The sequence below is a fragment of the Halichoeres trimaculatus genome, unplaced genomic scaffold (assembly GCF_033239565.1).
Source record: "Halichoeres trimaculatus isolate MK-OKI-2021-1 unplaced genomic scaffold, fHalTri1.1 fHalTri1_scaffold_14, whole genome shotgun sequence".
Lineage (NCBI taxonomy): Eukaryota > Metazoa > Chordata > Actinopteri > Labriformes > Labridae > Halichoeres > Halichoeres trimaculatus.
Window position 1 is genome coordinate 20341908 of NW_027437192.1, and position 18843 is coordinate 20360750.

Consider the following 18843-nt stretch of genomic DNA (forward strand, 5'->3'; position numbering starts at 1 on the left):
TTGTTACGCCTCCCTTTTGTTAGGTATGAGATGAAAGAGAGAAAAAAAAACCTTGTCCTCTCCTTTGGGTCAACAGATTGTAATGTCTTATTTAGTTGTCCTGGCAGTAGTATGTCAAGGACGTAAGTACATTTCCTTCTGCTAGTTCTGCAGAAGTGCAGTTGACTACAGCAAAACTAGCAATCACATGTTAACACATAGCTATCACACAAAAATAAAATCAACAGCCCTTGCATTGACCTTGAAAAGGACACAACAGTGCAATAAGACATACACACATCAAGCAAACTGAATCCATTTTTTTTATCATTTGTCTATCATACTGCTTGGCCACACAGAACTTTAAAAAATGTCTCCATTAGGCAAGTTATAATGAAGGAGAGATAGTGTAATCACGCAGAGAAAGGCTAAGTCCTCTGCAAACTGGTTTAAAAGAGAAACTGTAATAACATGTTGAGGCAATAATTAACTGTTAAATAGCGAACAATTCAGTTCAGTTGCTCAGCTCATTAAGCAACATGAAAAGTTTTTGGTTACTACTAAGTGTCGTAACTTTGTAGTTAAGGCCATCGTTTGACGGATGATGGATCTGACCTTGAATCAAAATAGTTATATAAAAGGCCTAGTCAAAAGAAGTGGCTTAATTTTAACTAAAGAAGAAAAAAAGAAAAAACTTGTTAATAGAAAGGGAAAGTAAAATTGTTAATCTGTAAATAGATTTGAACCAACCTGTAGTAATGTAGTTATTGCTTTGTATCAAAATCTCAAAAAAGTTAGCTATCGTCAAAAACTTTGAGTAAGTAGCTAGCCTTTAACGCTTTATCGTAAACATTTAACATGCTAAAAATAACCAAAATTCTAAAATTTTAGGTTATGCTAGCTAAAAACATCTAAACCTACAAATTACCTTTATTTTTCATCAAAATGGTGGTTTATTCTGATTGGATGACAAAAGTAGCATGATATGACGTCACAGCCCAAGAACCACCCATTTAGCTCATTTTCTCGACAGCCCATTGGGTGGCCTTAGTCATGTACCATGTGACTGCCAGCCTGGGTCGCTGTTGCCACGCCCCCATGACTAGCTATATGGTGTAGAATACAGAAGTCCAATCAACAAGTCAATAGTTTCACAAAATTCAAAAACAAAGTTATCAGATGTGTCACCTGGACCTCTGGGACGACATAAAACACAGTTAGTAGAAGAAGAGAGGGTGATTTAGGTTTTGGACAAAGAACTTTCCTATTGGTCAATTGTGTTCTGTATGCAAATGAGGACTGCTACGTCAGATCCTGAACTTGAGCGCCATTTTTTCCTCAACAGGGGAAGAAAGGGACAAAAGCTGGACCAAAATCAACTTATATTTACAAACCTCATCTCTAACGATAAGCTTCATCCTTTATACAACGGTGCATCCAGAGAGAGGAGGCTGCACGGATGAGTGTCTGTGTGCAGCCCGGGCAGCGGACGCAGCTTATCAACGCACACAGTTGAGGGCCGGCGGAAGTGAAAAACGTTAGCCCCGTCGGAGGTGGCACAGCGACAACTAACGTTAACCTACGCTGAAAATACGACGAGGTAAATAACACGGAGGAGGCTGTGGGCATCCTTGAGTGTGAAGACGCAGCGTGGCCGGCTTAGTGACCCGGCTCGTGCCTGTCAGCGTGCAGCCAGGAGCTGTTTAAAGACTCCAGTGTGGGCAGCACACACACAGAGCAGTATTAGCATGAACGGCAGCTGTAGAAACTGGGTTTTTACTTTGTTAATGGTTCGACTGAAAATGTTCATTTTAGAATCGCTGAAAAAGTTTTACATCTCAGGAAATGACTCATATTCACGTACACAGATTTGCAGGGCGACTTGCTGATGAGAAATCATTTGTTGCACAGCAAATATAACCTTACGATTGTTGTCATGCAGACATGTATGTGCATCCATGCTGTTATTTCTCTGACAAGTTAACTGTGTGCTATTTGTTTCTTTGGTACATCATCCTTAATGTCCAGTTTTCTTGCAGGATTTGTATTTAGCTGTTACAATCAGCAAATTGAGGATGTTCAATTAATTACTCAACAAAAGCAGATGGCCGGGCTTGCTTCAATGCAAATTGATTTTTTGTATTTAAAATCCATATATTTCTGCTGAATTTTTTTACTCATCTATCCTCAAAATTTAGACACAGTTTATTATTTTCTATTCATAGTCATGTTATCCCCCTTTTACAAAATGGAATTAATTTGCATGGGACTGTCAAAACATTGCTATGATCTGCATTTAATACTCAAGAGTATGAGGTATACATTTTAACAGAGCATGAATGATGTAAATGACTGATTCTGAAAATCCGTTACCTATTTATTTATAAACGTTTATAAGATACAGGAATTATGTCATCTAAGTTTGAGAGTGACCAGAGGTGTCTGTTTTCATGCATAGGACCTACTGTCTAAGCCTGTGGGGGCAGTGCTATGATCCCCCAGTGCTATGGGGGTTGCTGCAGCTGGTCAGGTCTAGGTTCAGCAACAGTATGAGGTCAACAGGATAGTAATGAGGTCAGCTGACTACCTGAAGATACTGAATGGCCAGGTTGTTCCATCAATGGATTTTTTTCTTCTGTAATGGCCATTTTCCAAGATGGCAATGCCAGGATTCAACAGGCTCAAATCATGAAAGAGTGGTTCAGGGAGTATGAGACATCAATTTCATGCACAGATTGGCCTCCACAGAGTCCAGACCTTAACCCCATTGAGAATCTTTGGGATGTGCTGGAGAAGGCTGTGTGCAACAGTCAGACTCTACTATCATCAATGACAGATCTTGGTGAAATATAATGCAACACTGGATGGAAAAAAATCTTGTGACATTGCAGAAGCTTATCCAAACAGTGTCACAGTGAAAGTGTGCTATAACCAAAGCTAAAGGCGGTCCAACAAAGTATTAGAGTGTATGACTAGAGCCCGACCGATTAATCTGCCGGGCCGATTAATCGGGCTGATTATGCCTGTCACCGATTAATCAACATCGGCCAAAATGTATCTGATTATAAAAATTTTTGCTCCACGGAGATTCTGTCGCTCCTGCTCCTGTGTGTTGGGCAGCACGCTGCACGCTGCCCGAGTGCCCCGCCCCTCCATCCACCATTATATTATGTAAGACTATCGATGTGTAAATGTCGCGAAAGTTGCTTTTTTGTGAGATAAACAGAGGGAAATGCTACTGTTAATTCACACGTCCACCATTATCTAATGTAAGACTATAGAATTACATTTTTATGTTGTGTAAGTTGCTCTTTGTGTGTTTACAGTTTGATTTTTTTTTACTTTTTGTGTTTAAAGTAGTGCTGCACGATTTGGGGAAAAAGTGCGATTTGCGATTAGGTAGACAATATTGCGATTGCGATTGTGCTTGCGATTTAATAAAAAAAGTTGTGTCATGATGAGTCTACAGACTTGCTTGGTTATCATGGAGAAAAATCTGAATTGCATGTGCTGACATTGCAATTGCGATTGCGATAATCGTGCAGCCCTAGTTTAAAGTTTGACTTTTTTATTTAAGGTGTTTACAGTTTGACTTCTTTATTTATTATTGTGTTTACAGCTTGTTCTTATTTATCATTGGTTAACACTACAGTTCTTATGTTGACAGTTTTAAAATTTAAGTTCCTTGTTTTAATTTAATAGTGTTCTGTCTCTGTCTTGAATCATATGGGTACTATAATAATTTGTGATTTTATACAGTATATATCCTGTGTATATCAATGAATTTCTTATATATATATCAGCCCATATATCGGATATTGGCTTTTTTTGCCCCCTGTATCGGTATCGGCATCGGCCCCAAAAATCCCATATCAGTCAGGCTCTATGTGTGACCTTATTTTGGTGGCGACTTTGTTTTTGGCCAGGCAGTGTAATTGATGACAATATAGTTCAAGTGAAAGCGCTTGTGCCATGACTAAATCAATACATTTTTTTACATCTATTCTGAAGAGATTTTGCAGATCTTTTTTGTGCTAACCAATGCTAATGCCTCCATTAAATCCTAACATGCTTCTCTTTTAAGGAACAATGTATCAGCTTCCGGTTGGAAATATTGAGAAGATCCGAAAGGCTCGCAAGGCAGTGAAGAACATCCTGACTGAGATTGGCCTAGAAGACTGCAAAACTCTGCTACAGGTTTGTTTTCATGGGAAACTTTTGAGTATACTTCCTCAACATTGCAATGTAATAGAGTATGAATTAGTAAAAAAAAAAACCTAACCTAATGTACTGACTATCAAATGCACCTCAGTCTGAAACAAAATTTAAAAAATGATTTACAAAAAAACTGAAACATGACAATAGTAACAGTATGAAGCATGGTGCAGGGCCCTGGATTTTAATCTTAGTAAATGTGAAAATAGCACAGATTTACATTTCTGACACTAGCCAACTGCAGCCAGACAACTGAAGTAGATCCTGTTGACTGTTTGATCATTTGTTTTGATATTTCAGGACCATATTAACCCTGTAAAACACAACTCTAAAAATACCCGGAAAATTATTTTAAAAAACTATGATGTTAATTAACTATTATAACAAAATTCACCAAAAATATTGCTTCATAATTTAGTTTGATACATTTTTCTTTCATGTTTGACACACTAGGTGGTTTTGGCAACTTCTCAGTAAAGTTTTCAGTAAATATAAATTCTTTCAATGCAGAAAATACTTATTTGAAGAAATGAGTAACTATTGAAATCATTCTTATGGCAACTGTTTCTAAATTAGCACAGGTTTTCCTGAAAAAAAAAAATGTGTAGGTGATTTGATAAGAGCAGCCATTTTGAAAACGGACAAAATACAACCTCAGCTGCCTGTAGTGGTATGACACTCCTCAAGGGGGTAGAATACATTTTTTTTTAGAAATGTAATAGCAGGATTTTAAGGAAACTATCATGTTGTTGAGATAGAGGTCAATGAAACGTATGCATCAAATATGACACGTTTGGCAATGTAGTTGTAGTTAATGAGATGATTTCCTGCTCAGTGGAGCACCAGTGTCACTTTTTTGTATGTTTAATAGTCTAATAAATAAATAGAGTAAGAAACAGGGCAAAAGTAGGGTATGACATGTAGGAAACTGGCCACAGGCTGGATTCAAACCCGGGCCACTCACTTGAGGGTGAACCTCATGGGGCTAGACCTAAACCACTAGTCCATCTATGCCCCAAGAGTAGTATCTTTTAACAAAAAGAAAAGAAACCAAGGATATATGCTTTCGTTTTGATATCATTAGTGGGATGTAGTAGTATCTTATGTCTACTGTTTATCTGGGATGTTGAGTGAATACTTTATGGGTTCCTCTGATTTTTCTAAAAAAAAAAAATCTGCACTAGAATTTGATTCATACCTTTATCACAGCATCATTAGAGGCAAGAGATGCAAGAAAACACATCAACTGCTGGCGCTGTGAAGTTTTTGAGTAGTTAAGGTTAATATGTTTTTTACCAAAAATATTTTGTTGAATCATTTCTTGAATCTTCGAGCAGATACTTTGAAGGGCAATTCTGCAGTGGCTTTGTCAGAAAATGAGCCTGTGGTTCTGTTTTATAATTTACATTTTTACATGTTGGGACGATTCTTTGAATCAGCAAATATATGTAAATAATTGCATAACTGCTCTACTTTTCATTTGTTCTTTACTCTGTCCATCTTTCCACCGTCATTATGAACAAAAGCCTGAAAAGCTGTAATTCAACAAGAAAATATTATTTTAAATGGATAACCTTAACACTGCTTTAAATTGAATTAATAGAAAAAATACACTGAGCAGAACAGGTGTGTCATTTGACTCAACTTGACTCCGCTCACGGCTCCAGCTGCTAACATTTTAGGAGTTAAAAGTGTATTTATGTCATCTCTGCTATTACAACAGGGTTTATGTGAGCACAGAGGGGATTTGTCTCTAACCAGCAGTTAGAAAAAGGAGAGAACTGTTTCAGTGCAATTAATGTTGATCTCGGTGAACAGGGAAGTGGTTTGTCTCATAACACCATCCATGGATGTCAACATGGTTTATTAGATGGTAATTTTATTTTTTATCTATTTTAATGCTAACTGTATAAGCGTCATCTCAGTACAGCAACATGATTTTTTTATTGTTCTTGTTGGAATGATTAAGCTGATAAATTGTCCAGGGACTAACCTGTGGGAGTGGTCCAAACAGATCAAGGTCTGATTGAAATGGTTGCACTTGTAACAGGGATATCCCTCTGAATATAACCAAACGGTTTACAGTTAGTTAATTCAACACCTTTTGGCTCATGCTAAGTCTTCTTCCCTTCTCTATCAATGCTGGACTTTGAATAGACTTATCTATATTTGTGTGTTGTTTGCCTTGCAGGATCTAAATGAAAACTCTGAGAAAACCACAGATGAAGAGGATCCCTTTCAAGAAACCGAATGGTTTGATTTCACCGATGGATACAATGGCAGACAATTTAAAAAGGTGAATATGTTGTCACTTCCATCAGCACTCCTCTTGTAACTAACCTTTTCATATACAAAGTCTTGTTAAAGAGGAGAGTTGTGATTCCAGGTAGTTCTGGATAAATGAGTTGATATGAATGTTAAATACTGTATGTTCAGTGTGCTGATTGGAACTTGGTTTATTGGTATAAACTGACTTTCTCTCTCTTTTTCTCTTTCCATTTAGTGGCCGTATCGGTCACAAACTTTGTGCTGTACCCTGTGCAAGTACTCTACTAAAAGCATCTACAACTTCAGGAGCCACGTCTCCCGCTGCCATAAGTACGTGCAGTCCTACTGCGCGCTCGCCCCCTGTTCTCAGTGCCTCTTCATCGGCCATCCAAAAGTGGTCAAGAAGCACATGATGTTTTTCCACGCCAAACTCACCAACCATTTACAAACAACAAGTGAAGTCGCTACGCACAACAGTCGTGGGAACGAGCGGTACCAGTGCAGGAGATGTGGATTCCAAGCCTCTTCAATCTTTGTGATGAAGAAGCATATTATTCTCAAGCACCTGGAGAGGATGGCAGAACAGTACATCGGTTACAGATTGCACCTTCAAGGCACCACCTCCATAAAAGTGCACTGCTGCAAGGTGTGTAGGGTGAACACTGGAACCCTAGACCAAATGTTGCATCACATGCTGGTGGAGCCAACACACTATTCAGTCAGCACACAAGTACAGAGCTTAATTTATGAGAACAAAAACTATACCATCAAATCAACTCCCAATGGAAACGGGTTGTTTGTGACATTCCCAAGCATTGCTCCCAAACCACAAACAACTCAGATGTTTAACAGCAAGTCCTTGGTGTTGCCAAGTAATGGTCAACCTGCTGGTACCGTGGTGACGTTACAGCAACTACCAGGAGCTACAAACAGTACTACTCTGATATGCGCCCCTGGAACCAACCAGGCTTTCTTGCCCCCGCAGGCATCAGCGCTGGTGCAGCTAGCTAGTGCTGAGGCTAAAGGTCTGCTTCAGCCTGGGGCTACCATCGCCCTCAGAAGTGCTTTGCCCCAAGGACCATCCATGGTTCAGCTTCCAGCAGTGTCCAATGTGTCTCTCAAACCTACTCCAATGGCTTTAGCATCCCCTCCTCAGCAGCAACAGACTCCCCAAGCACAGCAAATCCTTCTGCCACCAGGACTGCAGGCCAACGTGGCCGCTGGCCCTGGTGCTGGAACTAAACCTTCTGTGGTTACACAAAATGCACCACAGAACCAAGTCACCCTACAAGGCACCATGCTGACTTCACAGTCTCTGCTGAGTCACCTGATCCCAACTGGTAACAGGGTAAACGGCATGCCCACATACACTTTTGCTCCGCTGCAAGTAGCAGCGCCAGGCTCTCAGAGCCCTAACACCCCTCTCAAACAAATTGACCAAACAAGTAACACCTCCCCACAAACTAAGAAATGGATCACCTGTCCACTCTGCAATGAACTTTTCCCTTCCAATGTCTTTGATATCCACACAGAAGTCGCGCACCAGACAAAATCCTCATCAACCAAGTCAGAAAGCGTGGCAGCTCGAGCAGCCTTCTTGAAGAAAATGCCGGACAAAACCATTAAATGCCTAACGTGCAAAATTCTGCTATCAGAAAAAAGCGTCTTCCAGCACCTGCTCCATGGCCTGAACTGTTTGTACTGCTCAGCGTTGTTCTTTTCAATCAGACAGCTCGCAGAGCACGTTAAACTACACAATCCCACGAGCAAGGCATACTGTGATTTCCTGAGACAGAAGTACAGGGTCTACTCAAAAGGTTCTGGTGGAATCCTGTTCCCTTACTTTGATGTCCACACCACAGCTCCTAAAGAGGTCTTGGGAGACATTGAGGTAAACCTCGCCTTGGTCACAAACACCCTCGACTTGATCTTCTTTAAGTTGCAGCCCATGAGTCAGCCAGACATTTGCTCTGCACCTGTGAAGATCAACAGCACATACTGCCCCTTCTGCGATGAAAAGTTTCAGAGTGAGTCCCAACATCTGCAGCACCTTAAAGAAAAACATTTTGTAGCACCAACCATCCACGCCATCCTAAAGACAGAGGCTTTCAAGTGCATATACTGCAATGGCGTGTACACAGGAAAGGTTACCCAGCAGGCTGTGATGCTCCACATTCAGCGGTGCCGCTGTTCCCCAAAACCAGCTCAACCACCACCGCCCCTCAAACCTATAGTAGCACCCCAGGCACCACCAAAACCAGTTCCCCAGCTCAGCCAGCCATCTGGACTCTACTTCCTCCAAGTTCCACAAGGGCTAACTGTAAAACAAGCTCTGGCTCCAGCTCGCGTGATATCAGCTGCCCCGCCCCCAGCCAGGCCGCCAGAGTCTGAAGCAGAGAAGCAGTCCAAGCAGCGTCTGGAGGCAGCGTTGAGGGAGGTCATTGTGGCGAACAAACGAGAGCGAGAGGAAAGGGCAGCCATGCGAAAGAAGCGAGAGCAGGAGAGGTTGTTGCCCCCACCAGAGCCTGTGATTCAGAGCGACCCCACGGTGAAGCTGGCGCTGGAACCCACCTCTGTGGAGCGCCGCTGCAGCGAGGAGCGCAGAGACTTCATATCCAAATACTTCAACGTGAACCCTTACGCGACCAAACCCGAGACAGAAGAGTTGTGCAGGAGGCTGTCGCTCACCAAAGCAGAGCTGGCGGCGCTCTTCAGCAAGAAGCGCAGCAAATGTATGAAGAGTCTGAAGAGGAACACAGCCGCCATTTTTCTGGGATTCAACATGACAGAACTGAGCAAAGTCAAGCACAATCTCTTCATCCCAGAGCCACAAACAGCAGACACAGCAGAGTCCGACGAGGCTCCGGAGCAGCCTGACGATTCAGCAGAGTCGATGGAAAAAAGTGAAGATGGACCAGAGCCGATGGAGGAAAGTGGAAAAGATAAAGTTACAGGTGGAGAGCAGGTGGAGCCGATGGAATGTGTTTAATAAATAGAACTAACCTTATGAGAATAATGCATATACAGGTGTCTTTAATTCAAACAGAATAAAACCCTGATACTTCAATGACGGCCTCTTGTGTTGGTAGTTACTAGAGAAGTTCATCATGCAGTGCGCACAGTGTATCCAAACATACAAGTTACCTGTAAGTGAGGGCAGTTAGTTCATGTAGCCTTCATGAATAGTGCTTTGTTTATCAATATGCTGTCAGTGGTTCATATCCTGGTTTCTCCATTCACGCAAAGCCACGTTTCAATGCTCTTACAATACAGACACAATACAGACGTGTTGTCTTTACGTGGGTGTCAGACTGTTAAACAGAAACAGTATTTAGCCATCATTATCCCTCATTCCTGAATAGCTACTGACTTCAATCTAAGCACTGGTTTGCTCCAATTAGCTTCTTTTTTGCACCCTTTATTTAAGCCCATATGTACAAAATTATGTGTTCCTATCTATTGTTTGTCGGCTAATACTCAGACTAAAGTGCACCCTTGGACCTTACCATGAATTGTATGTTTTCTTCCATGTGTATTTTTTCTACCTTTGGACAAGTTTCTGTTGTTATAACTTTGATATTTTGCTTTTCAGTTTTTCTTTTTATCCTTTCACATTTATTTAAAGACTTTAAGGGGAGAGCGTTTCATGATCCTAAAGATAAATTTGGGAGATGGTAGATAAGTTTGCAGTTTCAGGTTTCTGGAGTCAAAAAAACGCAAGAGTTTTTAAACCATGATGCCTGCATGAGCATTTATTTAATTAAATTAACAGAGTTGTGCCATTGTGAGATCTACATATTCACGTCAAGTTGTGGAAAATGATCCTAACATTCAAATAAACTAGTGTTTGGGTGTTGAACGCAGATTTCTTTGGTTCTCTTGACAGCTGTTTCTTTTTGTACTGTTGGTGTGTTTTCTATGATTCCAAGAAGATGAACAACTTTAAGAAGGGTACGCGTTCTCATTCTGTCCAAGGCCACTGTGTTGTAAAAAAAATAATAAAGTGGTTTCCTTTTATGACTCATTCATTTTTAGTTTTCATTTCCTAATAAAAAAAGTATATTTCAAACCATGCTGTGTGAAAGCAACATGATGTGTGTGTTCTTCTGTGAAACTCTGAGCTGGAAATCAAAACTTCAGGTGGCTGGGTAGGCAAAAAAAGTCATTTTGACTATATTTTTAGACTTTACTGCACTCAATAAGTTATTTTCTGAACAAAAGGTATTTTTTGTACTCTGTCAAATTTGGAAATATAGCTGAATACTCAAGGAACCTAAACTACTAACCACACCAGTTTCAAGGTGATTCAAAACAAGGTTTACTCTAAAGAAGAAATCTCGAGAAAGAAAAATGCCACATCCTTCAAATTTTACTTAAAGAATAATAACACAGAGAACTGTGCAACCTGCCACTCTGGGTTTGTTGCTGCAAATATTTCAATTTTAATCATTGTATGAAACAATTAGTCCAAAATGTGTGTCATAGTTTCAAACAAACTCTCGTAACTCTTCAATTTTTGATCTAAATCTGACCAAACTGGCCGGTGGCACAGGTCTGTTAATGTCAAAAACACCCTTAAAGTTTCAGACTGTTCTCTGTTACAGTGAAATCACAACTCTTAGTGCATTAAAACTGTCAAAACGCAGAATTAGAGAAAAATTATGGACACAAAAAGTTCAGTTCTTCTTTGGTCACTTCAAAAGGCTCCTGGCTTATGGGAGGTACCTGCTCTTTCTTTCATATTTTTTATACAGTTTCCCTCTTGAGCCACCTTAATGCAACCCCTAAATCAGCAGGAAGAGAAAGTAACACTCACAACTAAAGCTAACAATCTTAAAGTCCAGAGCAGTTTCTTGAAATTCCTCCATTTATTTTATTTCAGATGTGCATTTGTCAACAAACCTTTCAAAAGAAGTGCTTGATGTTTCTTCATTAACAAAACAAATGCTGGGCCCAACCAAACATGTCTCAAATAGATGCATTTATTTCTTCAGGGAAACATAGTGATGCTAATTCAAGTTTGAAGCACAGTTCATTAGTCTTGATCTTTAAAAGTTTTTAACAGATCCTTTTTTTTACTCAAGGTCCAGCAGAAACAGTCGCCTTTTGTACTTTTGTTTTCATGGTTAATGATCACTGGTTTATTACATAATAACTGCAATAATTAACAGTGAATTACCGTCAGAGGCTAAGAAAGTTGACCATGAGCAGAAAAACTAACAAAAACCTTGGAATGAGCAGCCACACGGTCCACTCTGGAGTGCTTTTGTTGGATTCTGCTCCTCTTGTTCTCAGAGCAGCATCTGAAGAGTTTGTCGTTGTTATCGATGTGTTTTTTTGTAACCCAGTGCTCCCAAAGTCAAGACTTTTTACTTCATAACAGGTTTGATTTGATCGAGAATAGAAGGACCACTGTAGTTGTTGGTTTCTATGGCGTCCAGCCTCTTCAAGTACTCCACTGGAAGTCCGTTTTGCTCCGCACCCAGACACACCACCTACAGGGCAAAAGATTGATGGATGTAAATAAGTGTTGATTTAGCCTTAAAATAGTTCCTATGTGTTGTTTGTGGTGGTGGTGTGTGTATATGTACACACCTCTTTGTACTGAGGAGAGGGGGGACAGGGGTGGAAATTATTCATCTGATAAGTCCTACATAACATCGCCCCTTCATCTGTCTCCACTGAAACTTCCAGAGGAGAGTACTGCCCCTGGCCCACCCCTTCTTGTCTGTGGTGGAGAAAATGAAAAACAGTTGGTTAAAATGACAAACATTAACAGCTGATTGGATTGGCCATTTATGCAGCTCACTCACTTGTCTAAACTTGTAAGGTTTTCATTGCTCAAAGTCCAGATCACCCCCCAGACGTCGCTGCCTGGATGAGACTGGATTGTGGCCACTCCACCGTGCCAACTGTTGTCCACATGTTGCTCCCACAGGCCAAAGTTCAGCTCATAGTCCTGTCCAAAACACACATAAACAGGTGGTGCTGAAAGGGAGTGAGGACAAAAGGCTGTGTACAGTGATGAGGCTTTGGACAAAATCTCTTTTATTTCACTGTGACGTAAAGAAGGGTGCTATGTTTGTGTTTTCAATAGTTTCCACTGTGAGCCTTGTTTGCTATTGGTCACCACAGCATGGCCAAACAGGGTTGTGCTCAGGCCCTGTTGTTACAGCTGAATGTGAAGGGGTGGTGCTAAAGCGACACCGGCCTCATATTGGAGACCTGGAAGTAAAGAGGGAGGGGGAAGCAAATATTATACATTAATGATTACAGTGAGCTTTAAAGCAGGCCGGGTATTAAAGAAACGAATCAGTGTGGTCCATTTCCACTCTGTAACAACAGGGCACATTCACGGGCGTCAAGCTGCGTTCAAGATAGGCATGTTTTGCAAGTGCATCGTGCTCATACACAGAATAAAGTATGTGCTTTGAGCTTGATTTGTGAGATTCATATCTCAAAAAATGAAAGAGTATTGAGTGGTTATCTACGTTTTTTACTATATATCCTGTACAGACACTGGTTCTGCCGCTAAACGAGGTTTCAAGATTGATAAAGTATAACCGTATAACACCACCACTATGCTCGATAAATCTCACACAACACAATCAATGTTGCTGATGAAATTTGAAAGAAAGAGAAAATATTCATATATATATTTCTACAGTAGCAGCTACATGCAGTAGCAGCACTGCAAACGAGTAATTTACCTTCAACCGACCGGTAGTGAGGAATGTCGCTGAGGGGTTTGCCAGTTGCAGTCTCTCTTTTAGCAAGTTGCTCCCAAATGCGAAATACATAAAGCGATCTCTGACAGCTTCAGACATCCTTAAGTATATCCTGGAGACATAAGAGCAGAGCTACAACCTGCCTGTTAGCAGAGGTTTGTTTTCTAATTGAGCAGCCAAAGCTCTGCCTGTGGATGTTCTCGGTGCAGGAATTAACCGGCTGAAATTTAAAGCTACAGTGAGTCTCATGTGAACAGAGTTGGAGGCTGGAGCGGTTGGGGTACGGTGGCCGTGACAGTTCAAAAAATTAATCGATCTGTCATTAAAATACGGAGGTTTGGAATCTGCCATATGCTCGCCAAAATGTGATTATATTTAAGGTACGATTATTATAATTCGTTATTACACAATAATGGCCATGCCATAATGGGATGAATTTGTTCATTAAATACTTCCTGTTTCATGATTTTAGTTCACGTTTAAATACTTTTAACGGTTGTTGCGGCATTTATGGAGATCAGTAGTATTTGAAAAAATGATGATAAAGTTAGATTTTAAGAAATCTTTGGTTTTTAAAAATCAAAAACAGCCTTCAATAATTTTTCCATATGTAAAACTTAAAAGTCATCGCTTAAATTGTAGGTATGTATAAAATTTAAGTGTTTAATAAATATCGTCAACTTGGGTGCTACAAAATAATTAAACTGACTGAATATTCATGTTTCTATTATTTTTTGCTCAATTTTAAAGACAAAAAAAATTACACTGTATATGTTACCTGGTTGGTAAGACTACTATCTATATAAAAGCAAACGAAAGCATTTGTAATAAGCTACTCCTGGATGTAGTTTCGACTATTCAATAATAAAGTACAATCTAATGTGTGAAGTGAGTGATGCTAAAAGGAATATGTGATACCATGGTTCCACTAACCCAGCACAGAATAAGATACAGAACTTAAAAATAAAATACGACAACAAAAAAAGCTTATTTTGGTCTGAAAATGTATAATGGTTAAAAAAAATCAAACTGTTCTACTTCATGATTTTTTTTACTATGAATAAAATGTAATAATACCAGTTCATGATGACTTTTTTTAATTACCTCTTTAGTTTTTTTTAATGCAAATACCTTATCCAGCCACAGAATGAACACACTTTTTAAAGTTGTGATAAACTTGTTGCCAAAAGACAAAATGATGCAGAGTCAAGTTTATCCTGAACAAGGATTTTAATGTACAAAAGAAAGAAAAAACAGAACTGAGGAAAAACACATGAAATTCACAAAACGCTCCCTCTGAGCTAAGAAAAAAAAAAATTCTGTACAATCAGCGACGTGGTTGCCGGTAAATGTGAAACCAGGTGATCATCTCCTTGGACCACCTCGGCCTCGTCCTCTTCCTCTGCCGCGCCCTCGTCCTCTTCCTCGTCCGCGTCCAGCCACTGAAATGATGAGGAAGAGAGTGAGAAAAACTTTGACAAACCAATCGGCCTCTTTGATTTTTAAATCACTTCTGAACATCTAGAATACAGCACATGTAAGACACTGCCAAAACAGTTCAGAGAGTAAAGAACGTGACACTTAAACCAGACCTTTATTTCACTTAATGCATCGAGAACAAAAGGCACTAATGCCATCTAACGCAGTTACAATGATGATAATCAGCTGTCCTTTTAATACCCAGATGAACACTCACTGGCCAAATTAATTAATATACTTAATGTTTCCACAAAACTTTCTTAAATCATGTGCTGTTATCTGTTACTTTGATTCTGTTTGCATTTCACTCACCTGCTTCCCTCTTCTTGGACTTGATCTTTGGCTCGATGTCAACCAGTAAGGTGTCCAATGGGAGACTGTCAGGAAGAATGAAGTAGCGAATATTGTTGCCGCGGATGCTCAGCGATTCCAGCTGAGTGGGCTCCCTGTTTTTCAGGGTCATCTTCACCGCTTTCAGGTGGGTGTTCATGCTCACGTCAACACCTGAACAGGAGACGAAGGGATATGACCAATAAAAACCTGAACATTCTGAATATCAGTATATGATTCCCACTTCAGAAAGCTTAAAGAAAAAAAGGACACAGGATCAGAGTTTTGTAGTCAGATAATCTGCACACTGATGTGTTGTTTTTAGCTCCTGGGATAATCAAAATTTCAGACTCTGTAAGTCTGAATGTTAAACTTAATTGTGAAGTTGAAGTACACTTTTGACAGTAACTGACCAGTGCCTGAACATTTTGTGATAGCTGATGTTCACTGGTTTAACATCTTGTTTGACTGAAAAGCTAGATCAGTCATAGGTTGGTAACAACAGTTTTAAGATGAAACCAAAAATACTGTTGCGTTTCGGCCTCTCGTTTTAGTTTTAGAACACCTAAAACGTAAACTTTTGAAAATAGCCTCCAGAGTGGAATTTAACTGAAACGCAGCTGCCACGGTTGCCGTGTAAACAGCGAGCCGGAATTTCCAGTGAAAACACTGACATCACGCTCCGTCTTACACATAGAACACATACCAAAGCACCGTCTTTCAACCAAATGTGCATTTGTCCCATCACTTCTGCAATTAGCATTTGCTGATAAGCCAGATGATCAGCCCAACTCCACATCGGTGGAGATCTCTACCTAAAGCTGCTTCTGGACTAGGCAGACATAGTGCTAGCTACAGGACTGGCATGCTTACAACATTGTTTTCAGTCCTTCAGTGTTTCTGTTGAAAAAAAAAACAATTATTTTTTTCTGTGTTTTTTTGTTTGTTTGTTTTGGGGTGAAACGTTGTGTAAACAGGGCCCAGGGGGATATTTTGGTATTCTGGTACAACAACCCCTTTCTCTGAAAGCATATTCACATTAAAATACAAAACGAAACACAAGGGGAGGGCAGGACAAATTCTGGTTTAGGGGCAATCGTACATGGGATAAAACTAGGGATGGCCAGATGCCAATCCCAGGTATCGGTATCGGGCCTTTTTCCAAGGTATTGGTACTCGAGAAGGCTGCAGATACTCTAGGCAAAAAAATCTTATGTCGAGCAAGTCCTCCTCGCCACTAGATGCTGCGGTTTAACACCACTGCAAATGTGCGCCAGGTCCTTTTCAGACAATATGAATGAACCAGGAAGGGTTAATAGCTAAACTTTTTATTTTGCACTTCAGTTTACTTTAAAAAATACTTAAACTCTGACAGTTTTTAGTTTTATTGTGCACTTTTAATATTATTTTTATTAATGTTGATCAAAAAAGTTCTAAACACAAAGACAGTTGTTTGTGTTTTATTTGGACTTAATGGCATAGTGACTATGCTGTCTGATCAAAGTTATCTGTCATTGTTACTTAATATTTTATGTATCAAAAGTGTTAGTAGTATTGGTACTCGGTATCGGTGAGTACTAAAGAAGGAGTACTTTTACTGGTATTGGTCTGCATAAAAAGTTCCCTAGATAAAACTCAGATGTACTCCAGACAGTGACTAAGGTATGTTTGTACGACATCTTTAAAAACAAGATGCTTGTACATAAATGCAAAACTTCACATAAATAAATAATGACAAAGAAGAGCAGACAAAGGTATCATCATTAATCATTAAAACTTCGGACTATAATCTACACACCAGCAGGTGGAAATGTCAATGACAGGATAAAACTTAAAACATAACCAACATAAACTTTTCTCTTCAAACAAATTCTTTAAAATAACGACTCATGTTGGACACACATTTCGCATCATTATATAATGTTTGCAGCAGGACAGGTGTATGGTGCAGCTTCAGCTGAACTACTCTAAGATGATAACAGACCACTTGATCCATCTGAAGGAACATGGGTGTATGTGTTTATGGTTTAAAGATTCACTCAAAGATCACATACAGCACTGTGTGTGGAGATGACTCACACATTTGTTGATGCTTACCTGTGATGGTGCCGTGCACCTGGGTGCCATTCTTCAGTTCAATGGTAACCGTCTCATGGCTGAGCTTCATCAAGAACCTGCGAGTATCATGAAAACAGATTATAGTGTGTGTGAGAGCACGATCTTTGAACTCAGTTTGATGTTTCAGGCACATCTTTGATATCATGTTAAGACTACCCAGAGGGTAAGCTACTGGTTACTATGAGCAATATCAAAAGCAGAAACGAGGGAGGTTTATAAACTGCAAACCTTTAAACATGTTAAAGGAAATGATTACAGGCGGAGAATACTTCTCATAACGGTAAGTTTTTCGCGTACTGTTATGAATGAAATGCTAAGTGAACTGTGCAGAGCCCGACCAAAGGCCTATGTAAATGCTAGCGTTAATGTCGATCGGTTACATCTAGTTTTTGCACATATATAAGCGCCAAAACAGGAGTAAATTCAAAGATATAATCTTGGATATGGATGCAAAGCTTCCGATGTATAAAAGTATGTTCTGCCGTGCAATTTCAGTTTTGTGCCCGTTATTGTAACATCGGAGCGCTTCCATTCATTTCATTCACAGCTTCCCGCCCGTTCACATCTACATCCATCCATCATATTAAATGAGTTTGTATCACTTTTAATAATACAACTCGATAAATAAATATATTTTTCGTAATGTTACCTGACTAGTTTCATGATGGTGGTGGATAGTAGAGTTAAATCCTCCACTGAAGAAAAAATTACAGCGCTCGAGTGAAAAATCCACAGGCCGCTGTTGTATGATGTACGTTTACGTCGCACGAAATTGACGTCATTTTAGGTGCGCCGGTGAGGGAACGATGCAACAGCGCTGACCCCCGGTGGAGGAATGAACTGGAGTCAAACGTGATTGACCAGCATTTCATTTCTTCCAGTTTTTCCGTAGTGCACTAGTAAGAGAAGAGGACGTTTGGCAGGCAAATCAACAAAAAGCTGTTTGTTGGTATTAAGAATAATTTTAATGATATTTTGGCCGTACTGTTTCAACGCAAGCAAGGAACGCAGATATGTAATAAATGATGAATAGATAAATAAATAAACAAAATAACCTTTTCTGTATGCCAAACTAATTTAGAATTTCAGGTCGTAAAAATATAAAACTATAAACTACAAAATATAAAATAAAACGACAGTGTGGGATTAAAATTAAAATCCCTCTCTGATTTGTTTGATGTTGTAGTTTCTACTATCTGCCAGTAGATGACGTTAGAGAGCTGTCCTATTGAGTATTTTGCGCCACCAAGCTGTTGTCAAGCATAGTGAACTTAGACAAGGTAACAGTACAGTAAGGCTTTTTTTTTCATTTTAATGTAATTAATTTTATTTTAATGTATTTATAATTTTCTTCCTTGTTGTATTCTGTCAATTTTTGTTTTATTTCTTTTATCTCATTGTTCTACATTCGTTTAACCTTTCTTATCTATGGCTGATGTGACAGTGTGTCCTCTTCTTCCAAAACCTCCCCTTTGTTTTAATGGTTATGTGAATATTTCACTCACATCATGACTACTTATCTCTTTCTGCTAAATGTTTATCCTGTTTTTCCAATAATTCTCAGCAAAGCTTTTATCTGTCAAAGCAACTTGTATAATTTTATTCTCAAAGTGTCACATGAATGAAGTTAAGTTCTGAATGACCCCAAAGATCTATTCTCAACACCATCAATCAGTGTTTATAGTGTTGTGTTTCAAATCTGAAGTTTACTTTTTATGTCTTTTTT

The 18843-nt window shown here is 39.5% G+C and overlaps 3 protein-coding genes across 3 annotated transcripts; 1 reads left to right on the forward strand and 2 right to left on the reverse strand.

The window, feature by feature from the left end:
* Positions 1-1274: 1274 nt before the first annotated feature.
* Positions 1275-10484, forward strand: adnp2b (ADNP homeobox 2b). Its single transcript, XM_074686811.1, has 4 exons — positions 1275-1579; positions 4064-4176; positions 6386-6490; positions 6698-10484. The coding sequence occupies exons 2-4, from the start codon at positions 4069-4071 to the stop codon at positions 9449-9451; spliced, it is 2967 nt and encodes a 988-aa protein (XP_074542912.1). The 5' UTR covers positions 1275-1579; positions 4064-4068; the 3' UTR covers positions 9452-10484.
* Positions 10485-10885: 401 nt separating this feature from the next.
* ggcta (gamma-glutamylcyclotransferase a) lies at positions 10886-13616 on the reverse strand. Its single transcript, XM_074686812.1, has 4 exons — positions 13173-13616; positions 12276-12421; positions 12058-12190; positions 10886-11957 (listed from the first exon to the last, which is right to left on the reverse strand). Exons 1-4 carry the CDS (start codon positions 13287-13289, stop codon positions 11832-11834), a joined length of 522 nt encoding a protein of 173 aa, XP_074542913.1. The 5' UTR covers positions 13290-13616; the 3' UTR covers positions 10886-11831.
* Positions 13617-14468: 852 nt separating this feature from the next.
* Positions 14469-17923, reverse strand: snrpd1 (small nuclear ribonucleoprotein D1 polypeptide). The gene is made up of 4 exons (XM_074687231.1): positions 17767-17923; positions 17097-17173; positions 14982-15173; positions 14469-14632 (listed from the first exon to the last, which is right to left on the reverse strand). The coding sequence occupies exons 1-4, from the start codon at positions 17778-17780 to the stop codon at positions 14556-14558; spliced, it is 360 nt and encodes a 119-aa protein (XP_074543332.1). The 5' UTR covers positions 17781-17923; the 3' UTR covers positions 14469-14555.
* Between the last annotated feature and the right edge of the window lie 920 nt (positions 17924-18843).